The sequence below is a fragment of the Equus quagga genome, chromosome 7, assembly GCF_021613505.1.
Source record: "Equus quagga isolate Etosha38 chromosome 7, UCLA_HA_Equagga_1.0, whole genome shotgun sequence".
In the NCBI taxonomy this organism is placed as follows: domain Eukaryota; kingdom Metazoa; phylum Chordata; class Mammalia; order Perissodactyla; family Equidae; genus Equus; species Equus quagga.
Window position 1 is genome coordinate 132,910,406 of NC_060273.1, and position 13,604 is coordinate 132,924,009.

Below are 13,604 nucleotides of genomic sequence, written 5' to 3' on the forward strand. Positions count from 1 at the left end.
GCTTAACATCAATTTAAGTATATTTAGAAACATATAAAAATAATCCCTTGGGGCTGGCCCAGTGGCCAAGTGGTTAAGTTCGCGCGCTCCGCTGCAGGCGGCCCAGTGTTTCGTTGGTTCGAATCCTGGGCGCGGACATGGCACTGCTCATCAAACCACGCTGAGGCAGCGTCCCACATGCCACAACTAGAAGAACCCACAACGAAGAATATACAACTATGTACTGGGGGGCTTTGGGGAGAAAAAGGGAAAAAATAAAATCTTTAAAAAAAAAAATAATAATAATAATCCCTTGTTAAATGATGTTTACATTTTGGGGTTAAACTTCAAATGAACTTTTCCTATATGATCAATTAAAACTAAATAACAGATCAATCTGCATGCCTGTCCAAATGCTGATGCAAAGTTCAAAACCAATTACTCACTTCCCACCCAGCCTGCCTTGTCCTAACACCTACGACACAGAGGAGGACAGAGACACAGACACCAACTGATAAATTATATATTACATGTTTATTAAGGGCACAACTCTTACGTAAAATTTACATTTTATGAAAAAATCAAAAATATTTACAAAATTTTGTAAGATAGATTTGCATTGTTCTAATTACAACTCAAAGTAGTAAATAACAATTCTTAAAAACTCACATTTGTTAGAGTTCTGTGTTTACAAATTCTTGGTTAAAGAGGCAGCTACAAAGTTTATCACTATACATAAGCAAGAACCAGCTTGCTAAATACATTTCCCATTGAAAATCTACTGGTCTTTTTTACACCATTAGTGGATTTTAAATGAAAAAAATCAATATAAACTCATATGGCTTCAAAATTGTAACCTGCACCCAATACAAATTTATGTATCAACACTTGGTATGAAGACTGTGGTAATTAAGAAAGTGCAGAAGTTTAACCATTTCACTAATTTGTACATTTTTAGGTAAATACTTGATTAAAAACAAACGGTGAGTATACGGTGTCTGAATCCCAATAACGAAGTATCAACTGCCTGGCAGAAGCAGTTTGACCGCAAAGCCGTTACAGTTAGGGTGCCAGCGAGGGACTGGAACTCCGCTTGAAAGAACACAATGGAAGAGTCAGAGATTCTAATTTTGCTCACTATCTAGTAAAGATGAATATTTTAGCAAATTGTCTTGTGTTGCTTTAGTCAAATTTAAACTTAGAATTGGGCTAACAGTGAATATATAAAAGAAAGCACATACCGTGTTATATATGTTGCTAACGAGTAGATTTTCTGCTGTGTTTAGTATGTCAGGATGTTACACAAATGTCTAGTAGTAGGGGTTTTATTTTCTGTAAAGCTTAACAGAACAATTAGTGGTTTTATATTATCATATATAACACAATTTATCATTTCTATGCAAAATGCAGGACATTGGTACTTATCCCTATAAATAAAATTCCCGTCTGTAAATTATGAAGCTTTGTCCAAAATATTTAATTCCTTCAATTAATCAGGATTTGCTTTAAGTTAGACTTTTTACTATTTAATATTAGTAGTTTAAGAAATGCTTAGCCCAATCCATCACTTCAAATGATTTCCCTATTTTTAGCAGGTGGCAATTAAACAAGAATAAAAACATACAAACTGGTAATTTTTCCAATCATTGAAATGAAAAAAAAGGCAGCACTTCTCTCTCTAATGCTAAAACTAATCTTTTCTAAATTATGTTCCTCACAAAATACTACAAAATTCATGCTCACAACACAATCAGTAAATAAATGTGTAAATTTCCAATGATAAACAGAGTGAAGGGAAATGTGACATTGAGGGTTAAAATACCAGTCATCAACTTACCATTACAGTTTTTCAGAATTTGTGTTAAGATTTACATACTTCTGATGAGGTTAAGGCGGAATATCTGAAGGTAACTTTTTTCCCTGTAAACATATGCCATTAGGTATATTTCTCTTTCTAGTGGCTACAGTGTATCACTAAAGAAGTGAGCCAGAGTTCTTAAATATAGATTATCCTTTAGTTATTCTGAATTTTCTTCTCAATTGCAACCAAAGGTACTTACAAAAATTGCAAAATATTTTGTAAAAATGCTTGACCACCATAAGATTCTGAATAGAAGATCCAGATTGTGAGGAAAAAGTGAGGCGCGTTAATGCTCACAAACTGGATAGGCACATTTTCGGTTTTTGTTATTGTTTTAAAAGGCACATATTATGTAACCCATATAAAAATAAATTAAATCTACAGCATTAATTCATGAAAACAATCACAACTTCTATAAAGTTAACTAACCGCAGAAGTAACTCTTTCTGCTGTCTTTTGCAAGCTTATTTTAAAACACATTGCACTTGAGGGTTAAAAAAATCATATAAAACACCATTTATAACACTTTATTAATATGTTTATATGAGAATCAAATTATAGATGTTCTGCATACACCTCAACTCTGGTCTGATTGCTTTATGGCACATCACTCAATTTGACTGAGTGTTCTAAATTAACATTATCCAAAACTCGGAATTCACGGTGTTTGTATCCATTCAATATCAAACTTATGAAATTTCAAAGCCATCTCTGACTAGAAATTTATGGAAAGTAAATTACTTTGTGCTTGCTCTCCAGACAGTTTAGGCCTGACATTACACTATAACCCTTCTGTCAACACAGACAACATAGACACTGAAGATAATTTAAAATTTGAGCCTAGGAAAACTTCATTTTACTGAGAATCTGAATAAATGTGCTTCCCGAATATTGCAGCTCATCACTGACAGCGCTGAAAACTGGTGCAGCGCTGTTTCTTTCGATGACTCACTTCAAAAGTGCAACTTAAAGCGTGTGGTCAGCTCTCGAATATGTCGAAAGTCTCAAAGCATCAGACAAGGTAGAAGAGCGTTCGGAAAGAACAGAGAACGCAGAATGGCAGGTTTGCACTCCTCCCTCGAGCCGACCGCCTTCCCAGGCCTGTCAACAGTCCGCCAGGTAGCGCCCTGAAAGACAGCAAGCAGACCTTCCCAGTTACAACTCAGACCAACTCAGAGGAGGACGTCGTCACTGCGGTGACAGGCCAGAACCCCGTTCCCGTCGGCTGTGTAGAATCCATTAGCCTCAGGTCACGGTGCTCAGCTACCGGAGCATGGGTCCACTCACTTGCAGGCACCTTGTACCAAAGGTCAAAGACAAAGTCTCCATGTCTTCAGACTGTAAACGGCTTGACAGCTGCTCAGTAACCCACTGCTGGAATAAGAATGTTTCCCATGTACATTAAAATGCCTGAAATCTCGCAACTTACCGGTGGCAAACCGCTTCTTGACTAAGGAAAGCCTGTAGCCAGTGCCTGCGAGCTCGACGTCCACTCCTGAGAGGGTGCTCCCCTCGCTGAGGAACTGCACCGCAAGGGTTGTGGGTTTACTGGGTCCTTCTGAAAGATCGAACTTTGCTCTGAGGGACCCAGAGCCTACAAGGAAAAGAATAAAGCATTGATAAGGGGTAACATACATTTCACACTGAAAAATCAAGTCATCAAGTAAGTTAAACTATATCAGTCCTATGCCAAATTCATGAAATGTGTACAGTAAATGGACACTGTCCTGTTTCCAAATCAGACTTTCTTCAGACATCTGAATATTCCTTCAGTAAATAACCTCAATCCATGCTTCTCCTCGACTTAATAGAAATCTTCAGAGGTGTTTACTACTGAGATTCCTATGCCATTTGCATGCTGAAGTGCATTGAAAGAGGAGGAGGAGGTCATTGAGGGCAGGTGGAGGGACGCCTGGAGGGAGATGGGTAAGAATAAGTCAGAAGGAAATGCTGCCAGTGCCACATCACGGTGGCAGAGGTAGGGCGGAGAGACAGAGAAGGTCAGGAAGACCGGTGTCAACAGTACTATTTTCTATTCTCTTTTTACAGTTTGACTGGTCTAACATCATGCCAAACACATTTCTGAGGTGCTTTCTTTTCATGTAACCACTTATTCAATAAACCTCAGTCTAACGGCATGGCAGAAAGAGGGAACCCAATAACTACAAGGAATGTGATAAATGCTGTACAAGCGTTCTCAGGAGCTATGGGCATGACAGCACGTAAAATGGCGGTGGGGCTGATGGTGTGTTTCAGGCAGGGGAGCTGCGGGACAGGCTGGGAAGCCTGAGAGAATGATGCATTAAGGGAACGGCATCTATAGCAGAAGAGCGGAGCGTGGGACACGAGCGGAGGAGAGTGGCAGCAAGGAAGAAGCTCTGCATCTCTTCACCTGCCATGGTAAGACACAGGGAGCCACCAAAGATACAGAAGACAGAAACGTTACAGATTAGCATCTCAGAAGGGGAGGGATGAGTAGAATGCAAAGCACAGAAACCAACTGAACATCAACACCACAGTCAGGACTCCAGTGACTGGAAATGGGGATCTGGATGAGGCTTAGAGAAAGGAAAGACAGAGATGCGTCTGAAGGACATTTAGGCCTTGGAATCAAGAGGTGAGAGAGGAGGCAGCATCTAGGAGGCCCCGGGTTGCTGGCTGGGGAAAGCAGACAGAAATGCTGAGCAGCAGGAGTGGCATTCTATGAGTCCCTGCACAGAAGTCACCACCACAGAGAGACATCTGGAAGAAGGCACTGTAACACTGACCCATCCGAGACTACTGTGCCTGGCGGCAGAGATCCGCTGGGAAGGTGGACAGCTGCCAATTCTTAACCAGTGCAGGCCCTCCTTAAACTCCCAAGTCTTGACGCGCACTACAATTCTGTGGAAGCTCCAACGCAGGCCAAGAGCAGCCGCCTTCGCAATCCTTAAGCTTAGAATTACTCCCATCCCTCTTCCGGGCATAAAGCCAGAACAGAAACAGATTTCTATTTTACAGTATTCTAATCTGGATATTTCTCTTTAAAGGCTGACTAACCAAATCAGAAGCACGTTTATAAGATTTTTCCATTTCCTCACACAGACACTCTGATACCTGAACAGCAGAGGGAAACCATTAAAACATCTGGTTAGAAAATCTGAGTCCTATTCTTGAGAGAACAAATTCCCTTCTTGGTAAGTATTTACAACAGTTATGTTTCATTAAATAGGGAGAAAAATACATCCTCTCTCCCTTGCTAACTGCTGTAAGCCCTCAACCCAAGTAGGATTTCTGGTTAACTTCTAGTTTCAACTAGGCATTTCAGTTTTGTACCCCCAAAAACCATAAAGCTGGAGTAACAGTCAGTACAGTTGGCCACCTAAAAACAGGCAACTTCTAAATACCAAACAGCAACCAAGTGCTGCCAGTTGGCCTGGCTGTTTCACCCGACACGTGGTCTCTTGTGAAAGGGCGGCTCGGCAGGGCAGGCCTAGGTGAACAGATCGTACAGACCTGTTCCTGGTCCATGCGCAGAAACTCCCACGAGAAAACCTACTGATGTGTTTTATGTTTGGATCACATTATGTTTAAAATGTCCAAAAAGAAAAAGCTGAGCAAAACTTTAAAAGCCAACAAACCTACTTAATAGGAAAAGTTACTGAAGGTTAATTTAGGCATTCAAAAGAGGACAGAAGAATTCTCCTTTGAGTCAGAGAAAATGCAAATAATTAAAACTGCAGACTTGTCTGTCCTGGGAATTACATTCTAAACTACGTTAGGAGAGAGAGGAGGAGGGATAAGCTAGCAGAGACTTTGCACTGTGAACACAAACTGGTGCAGATCTGGTGGGAGGAGGCAATGAACTTGCTTCTCCCGAAAATTATCATCCCAGAATTGAAGGCTGGAGATGGTTAGTTTTAATAAGGGGAAATGACCAGGAAAGGTTTTCTTAGGAAGACGGAGTAGACAAGAGGGCTTTTTAAATATTGGAAGCTTCTACATGTTGTCTGGGAGGCCAGGAGTACCCCATTAACAGAATGAGCTGGAGTATGTTAAATCAATTTCAATTAGTTATCAGGTTACCTAGCTGGGATAGATGGTTCTGCCTCTTTAAATTACTTTATTAGGTATTTTCTCTTAATGTTAGCATGTGAGCATAAGAAGCATTTACATAATATTTGTAAAGTTACAGCAAAACAAATTTTTTTTCTTAAGAGAAACCATCTTCAATCTAGAGGGGAAAAAATGTGTTTCAATCTCAACTGGTCCACTCTCATTTAAGGTATTAACTTCCACCTAGTGGTCAATTCTAGAACTGAAGGCATGAAATTCCAGGAGAAAATTTTCCAAAATCATGCTTAAGAAATCCATTTTCAGTGATATCACATTATAAACAAAAAAGCATACACAGGCTTACCTCCATTGTCTGATTTTTCGGAAATACCAGACAGCTTCCAAAAGGCTTTCATCTGTTCTGCATTCCTATAAAAAAAACAGGTATCTTCAGATGAAGAGTCCAGTGGAGCACCTTACCCGTGGATGGGCGCTCAGTAAACAAACGCATCTGACGTATTTCACTACAACAACTACAGTGCTAACTTCACTTTCAGCAGCATCATCTGGTGAAAATGTGCGTGTGATATAAACAACCACAATGCTCTATCTTTCTCAATAAACGGAAGTTTACCATATTACGTAATTCTCGTTTCTACTGGTCAGAGAAAGGAAAACAACGTACAGGTGGCTCAGTACCTTTGTTACTCAAGGAGAACACACTTCTATTATTAAACAGTGACACAAACGCACAGTGGTCAGACTGTCTACTGATATTCACGGAGGGAACAAGAGAGGTAGTTAAGAGATGGGAGTAATTAATACCACTAAATACTAACCAGAAAGGTGTTCCTATAGATAGGCTAGATGCTATATTTCACCCTGTAAAACAATTATCTATTTTTAAATTGAAAAAAAATAACGCTTAGAGAGCTTACACAACTTGCTTAAGGGTAAAGTTGTATTGAATCATTGAAGTCTGGGTGGTGACAACAAAACTAGTTTTCTTTATGCTGCACTGAGGCTACTGTGGCTTGACTAGTAAAATGAACAGCATCTTTCAGAACGGTTTCTACAGGAAAATGGACTAAAGCTTTTCAAACTTCGAAGAAAACTCTCAGAACTCAGGTTCTAAAAGTTGGAGGTTGCAACAGAAATTTAGCAGGAATGAAGAAATCTACTTAACTTACCATACTGCAGGGGGAAGGGACTGCATGTTCGTGACTCCTCCATCCACTGGGACCACCACCTGAATGTTGGAGAGCACGCTGGGGGCCACCATGGCTTCTGGGTTGTACTTATAATCCACTCTCAGATCTGTGGTGCCAGCACTACATTTCCAATACGTTGCAAGATTTAGAGGAGTGGACTGAATACCATTTGATGATACCTTTAAAGAGAAAAAAACCCAAACAATTGTCTTTGGCCTGAAAAGTAAACAAGTCATGGTAATTATATGCACACTTCAACACAAGAGCTCACAGAATCAAAACTAATGGAGGGAGTTGTCTGTTGCTAGGCAGAATAAAGCAGGTTCATCTCAAAGGAGTTAAGAGTCACTCTCAAAGTGTGGACCTGGGACTACCTACATCAAAACTCCTGCGGTGTTTGCTTAAAATGTGCATTGCCCTGGCTCCAAATGCAGAAAATCTGTTTCAACATCTTAGGTACAGGGCCCAGAAATCAGCATGCTATCAGGTGATTCTCGTTTATGCACAGAACGTTTGAACGCCTCTCAGCATTCAACACAGAATTCTAAGATTCTTTATGGGTTACGAGAATTTAGATTTAAATCAGAAAAAGATGGGCCACCATGCAGCTCCGCAAGCCTGGAATTAGAATACTTCCAACCTCAAATGCTTACTTTTAATCACATGACCCACAATAAATGGTGCAATTCCTTCCACTTCTTTAGTTCCTTGCTCAAGTGACTGCTTTCCAATGAGACCTACCCTGATCACCCTGTTTAAATGTACATTGAAAACTGCACTTTCAATGTTCCTTACCTTACCCTACACCGTTTTTCACTTCTCCACACCACAGCAAACAGGATTGTTTACTTGTATTTACTGTCTGTCTCCCCACGCTATTCCTAGCAATTAGCAAGGACTGAATAATAAACTTTTGTTGAATGAATGACAATAAATACTTAGAATAAACTTTAAGCTAAATAAAGCGGCAGTAGTTTTTTGCTTTTCAAAGTATTTATTCCCTAGAAACATAAGCCATTTTAATACAATTACCCTATTAAAAATTTAAATACAGAAGTATATGAAATACAAAATTTATCCCTTGGCCTTCTTACTCCCCACTGTTAACATCATGGTGCCCATCCTTCCAGACTTCTTGGGCATGCAAACACGACTCCTCCTCCTTCTTTTTAAAGGCTACAATGATTCATTCAGTCAGCCGCCACCTCTGTGCATGTGTACTTAGGCGGTTTCCAAACAAGGCTGCAGCAAATACCCTTTGTACCTGGCATTTTTTTTTTTAAAGATTGGAACCTGAGCTAACATCTGTTGCCAATGTTTTTCTTTTCTTCCTTTCTCCCCAAAGCCTTCAGTACAGTTATATGTTTCAGTTGTGGGTCCTTCTAGTTGTGGCATGTGGGATGCCACCTCAGCATGGCCTGATGAGCGGCGCTAGGTTCGTACCCAGGATCTGAACTGGCGAAACCCTGGGCCACTGAAGCAGAGTGCGAACTTAACCACTAGGCAACAGGGCCGACCCCTGTACCTGACTTTTTTTTGGCCATTTGTGTGATTTCTGAAGAACAGATTTCTGGAAGTGGAACTGCTGAATTAAAGGTTATCTTTTCAACAATTTAATAGAACTGCCTTCTAAGAGGTTCTATTAATTTGTACTCCTATTAACAAGTGGTCACACCTCTCTTAGAGCAATCTTTTTCATGTTTGCCAATCTGATGGGCTAAAACTGACAGCTCTCTGTCGTCTTAATGGTCATTGCTCTGATTACTACCAACTTACAGCATCTTTCTGTAAGTTATCTCTCTGTGGAGTTATTCACCTTTTACTTACTAATTCAGAAGGGCTCTTCAGAGTAACCCTTTTGGTCCAGGTTCCAGAAACCCCTACAGATACCAAAATCTGCAGACTCTCCAGTCTCTTATATAAAATGGCATAGTATTTGCATCTGACCTACACACATCCTCCTGTATACCTTAAATCATCTCTAGATTACTTATAATACCTAATACAATGTAGAAGTTATGTAAATAGTTATACTGTATTGTCTAAGGAATAATGACAAAAAAGTCTGCAAACGTTCAGTACAGTTGCAAAAATCAGGTCTTTCAGTCCAGGCTTGGCTGCATCTCAAGATGAGGAACTCATGGATACTGAGGGCCGACTGCATTACAAATACTTTTCCCTCCGATGAGATACTGCTTCTGCTTAAGGCTTTATTTTAACCAAATATTTTATACACACACACATAAATTTTATTTTTGCATCAAATATGTCACTTATTGCATGGCTTCTGGGTTTTGTATCACACTTAGGTCTTCCACATTTCAGGATTAAAATATATAATAAATATTATATATATACACACATGCATTTATACCCAGAGATATACATATATTCACCCATGATTTATCTTATTATCTTTATGGTTTCACTTATTATTAAACATTTGATACATGCTGATTTTATTTTCGTTAAAGGCATGAGTTAGAGATTCAGCTTGATTTTTTCCCAAATCTCTAGCTTGTTGCCCAAATACCACTTTACTGAAAAATTCATCATTCCCATGTTGCCTTGAATGCTCCTTTTTTTTTATCATAAACAGATGTTGAATTCTGTCCAATGCTTTTTCTGCATCTATTGAGATGAACATATAATTTTTATCCATTTTGTTAACGTGATGTATCATGTTGATCGATTTGCAGATACTGAACCATCCTTGTATGCCTGGAGTAAATCCCACTTGATCATTGTATATGGTCTTTTCAATGTATTGTTGAATTTGGTTTGCTAATATTTCGTTGAGGATTTGTGCATGTATGTTCCCCAGGGATACTGGCCTGTAATTTTCCTGCAGTGTCTCTGTCTGGTTTGGGATCAGGTAATGCAGGCCTAGGAAAATGAGTTTGGAGTGTTTCCTCCCCTTCTATTTCTGGAAGAGTTCAAGAAGGATTATACTAACTCTTCTTTGTATGTTTGGTAGAATTCACCAGTGAAGCCGTCTAGTCCGGGACTTTTGTTTGTGGGGAGGTTTTTGATTAGTGATTCAATCTCCTTACTAGTAATCTGTCTCTTCAGATTTTCTATAACTTCATGATTCAGTCATGGAAGGTTGTATGTTTCTAAGAATTTATCCGTTTCTTTGAGCTTGTCCAATTTGTTAGCATACAATTGTTCATACTAGTCTCTTATCATCCATTGTATTTTTGTGGTATCAGTTCTAATGTCCTTTTTCATTTCTGATTTTACTTATTTGAGCCCTTTTTTTCTTGGCAGTCTAGCTAAGGGTTTGTCAATTTTGTTTATCTTTCCAAAGAACCAGCTCCTAGTTCGATGGATCTTTTCCAGTCTGTTTGTCTCTATTTCATTTATTTCTGCTCTGATCTTCCTTAGTTCCTTTCATTAACTTTGGGCTTCGTTTGTTCTTCACATTTTAGTTCCCTGAGGTATAAAGTTAGGTTGTTTATCTGAGATTTCTGGTTCTTGACTTAGGCAATTATCACTATAAACTTCCCTGTTAGAACTGCTTCTGCTGCATTCCATAAATTTTGGCATGTTGTATTTCCATTTTCATTTGTCTCAAGGTATTTTTTAAATTTCTTTTGATTTCCTTCTTGACCCACTGGTTGTCCAGTAACATGTTCAATCTCCACATATTTTTGAATTCTCTGGAATTCTTCTTGCAATTGATTTCTAGTTTCATAGTCGTGGTCAGAAAAGATGCTTGATATGATTTCAGTCTTCTTAAATTTATTAAGATTTGTTTTGCAGCCTAACATATGATCTATCCTGGATAATGTTGCATGTGCACTTGAGAAAAATGTGTATTCTTCTGCTTTTGGATGGAATGTTCTGTATCTATCTGTTAAGTCCATCAGGTCTAATGAGTTGTTTAGGGCCAATGTACCCTTACTGACTTCTGTCTGGATGATCTATCCATTGAGGAAAGTGGGTTATTAAACTCCTCTATTACTGAATTGTTGTCTACTTCTCCCCGTTAATATATGCTTAAATATTTAGGTGCTCCTATGTTGGGTGTGTAAATATTTACAAATGTTAACTCCTTTCATTGGATGGACCCCTCTATCCTTATGTAATGCCCTTGTCTCTTATTACAGTCTTTGTTTTAGTCTTTTTTGTCTGATAGAACTATCACTAGCCCAGCTTTCTTTTGGCTTCCATTTGCATGGAACATCTTTTTTCATCCCTTTACTTTCAGTCTGTGTGTCCTTACACCTGAAGGGAGTCTCTTGTAGGCACCATCTATTTGGGTCTTGGATTTTTTATCCATTCAGCCGCTCTGTGTCTTTTGATTGGAGAATTTAGTCCATTTACATTTAAAGTAATTACTGACAGGTACATACTTCCTGCCATTTTGTTGCCTGTCTTCTGGCTGTTTTGTAGTCCTCTTTTTCCTTCTTCTCCTCTTGCTCTCTCCCCTTGTGGTTTGATGACTTTCTTTAGTGGAATGCTTAGATTCCTTTCTCACTATCTCTTATGTATCTACTACAGGTTTTTGCTTTGTGGTTATCAAGAGGCTTACCTATAACAACCTATGTATATAACAGTCATTTTAAGTTGATAATAAATTTGTACACATTCTAAAGCTCTACATTTTTTCTCCTCCATCACGTCTTATGTTTTTGATGTCACTTTTCACATCTTTTTATCCGTGCAGCCCTTAATTATTGTAGTTGTAGTTATTTTTACTATTTTTGTCTTTTGACCATCATACTACCTTTATTATATATTTACCTTTACTAGTGGAATTTATACTTTCATTTGCTTCCTTATTCCTAATTAGTGCCTTTTTTCAGCTTACAGAAGTCACTCTAACATTTCTTGTAAGTCTGCTTTAATGTTCAAGAACTCCTTCAGCTTCTGCTTGTCTGGAAAATCCCTTCTCTCTCCTTCACTTTGCTGGATGGAGGATTCTCGGTTGGAAGTTTTTATCTTTCTGCACTTTGAATGTATTGTGCCACTCCCTCCAGGCCTGCAAAATTTCTCTTGGAAAATCTGCTGATAGTCTTATGGGGTTCTCTTGTACGTAACAAGTTGTTTTTCTCTCACTGCTTTTAAGATTCTGTCTTTTTAACTTTCAAAATTTTAATTATAATGTCTTTGTGTGAGTCTCCTTGGGTTCACCTTATTTGGAACTCTCTGGGTTTCCTGGATCTGGATGCCTGTTTCCTTCCCCAGGTTAGGGATGTTTTCAGCTTTTATTTCTTCAAATAAATTTTCTGCCCCACTCTCTCTCTCCTTCTTCTGGGACCTGATGTGAATGTTAGTCTACCTGGTCTTGTCCCATAAGTCCCTAAAGCTGTCTTCACATTTTAAAATTATTTTCTCTTTTTGCTGCTCTGAGTGGGTGAGTTCCTCTGCCCTCTCTGAGCTCCCTGATCCTTTCCTCTGCTTGATCTAGTCTGCTGTTGAAGCCCACAGCATAGTGTATCTTCAGTTCAGTTACTGTATTCTTCAGCTCTGTGACTCCCGTTTGGTACTTTCTTATGATTTATTTCTTCATTGAAATTCTCACTGTGTCATTTATTCCTCTCCCAAGTCCAGTGAGCATCTTTATGACTATTATTTTGAACTTTTTATCAGGTAAATCACTTATCTCTGTTATCATTAGTTTTTTCTGAGGTTTTCACTTGTCCTTTTGTTTGGAACATATTCCTGTTTCCTCATTTTGCTTTGACTCTGTTGGTGCCTAGGCATTCGGTGAAACAGCCACCCCTCCTAGTCTTGAAGGGGTAGCCTCATGTAGGAGATGAACCTTATTGTTCAACCCTGCCCTAGCTCTTGGCTATCTCTCAAACCTTTGTGATTGTTCAAGCAGCCTCTTTTATTTTTAGTGGCTCACAGTAGTTGAGGGTGTGCAAAGACCTGTCAGTGTCCCAAGGGGGAGGATCTCGGTGAGCACCTCAATGCAGGCTGATTGGAAGCCAGAACCTCAGGCAGCAGTTTTTTTTTTTAAAGGAAGATCAGCCCTGAGCTAACATCTGTCACTAATCCTCCTCTTTTTGCTGAGAAAGACTGGCCCTGAGCTAACATCCGTGCCCATCTTCCTCTATTTTATATGTGGGACTCCTGCCACAGTATGGCTTGATAAGCAGTGCCTAGGTCTGCACCCAGGGTCAGACCCAGCCAACCCCAGGCCACCGAAGCAGAACATGTGAACTTAACCACTGTGCTACCAGGCTGGCCCCCTCAGGCAGTAGCTTTTGAAGTATGCAAACTATACAGTCCTGTGGCACTGCAAGTGTAAGCCCTGATGGCCACCAGACCAGGTGATCTGGAGGTGTCTCCTGGGTGACAGTCACAAAAATTGGGGCTCCAGCTGAGTGTATAAGCGCCTTTCTGGGAGACACCAGCAAGCTGGAGTGAGGCAGAGGGAGAACGCAAAGATGGTGTCCCCAGCTTCTGTTCCCTGGGAGCACCTCCATAGCCCCTACACGTGTGCCTGACCTGGAGCCTGCCCTCAGGGTGAAGCTCCAGGACAAGTGAATGTGGGGTGTTTCATT

At 39.7% G+C, this 13,604-nt stretch overlaps 1 protein-coding gene across 1 annotated transcript in view; it reads right to left on the reverse strand.

The window, feature by feature from the left end:
• Positions 1–494: 494 nt before the first annotated feature.
• FCHO2 (FCH and mu domain containing endocytic adaptor 2) overlaps positions 495–13,604 on the reverse strand; it is a 114,255-nt gene continuing 101,145 nt past the window's right edge. Inside the window, exons 25-28 of the mRNA XM_046667822.1 lie at positions 7,066–7,265; positions 6,240–6,304; positions 3,270–3,434; positions 495–2,967 (exon numbers count right to left, since the gene is read on the reverse strand). Coding sequence (XP_046523778.1) covers positions 2,945–2,967; positions 3,270–3,434; positions 6,240–6,304; positions 7,066–7,265 — 453 coding nt within the window. The 3' untranslated portion in view covers positions 495–2,944. The remainder of the gene's footprint in view (positions 2,968–3,269; positions 3,435–6,239; positions 6,305–7,065; positions 7,266–13,604) is intronic.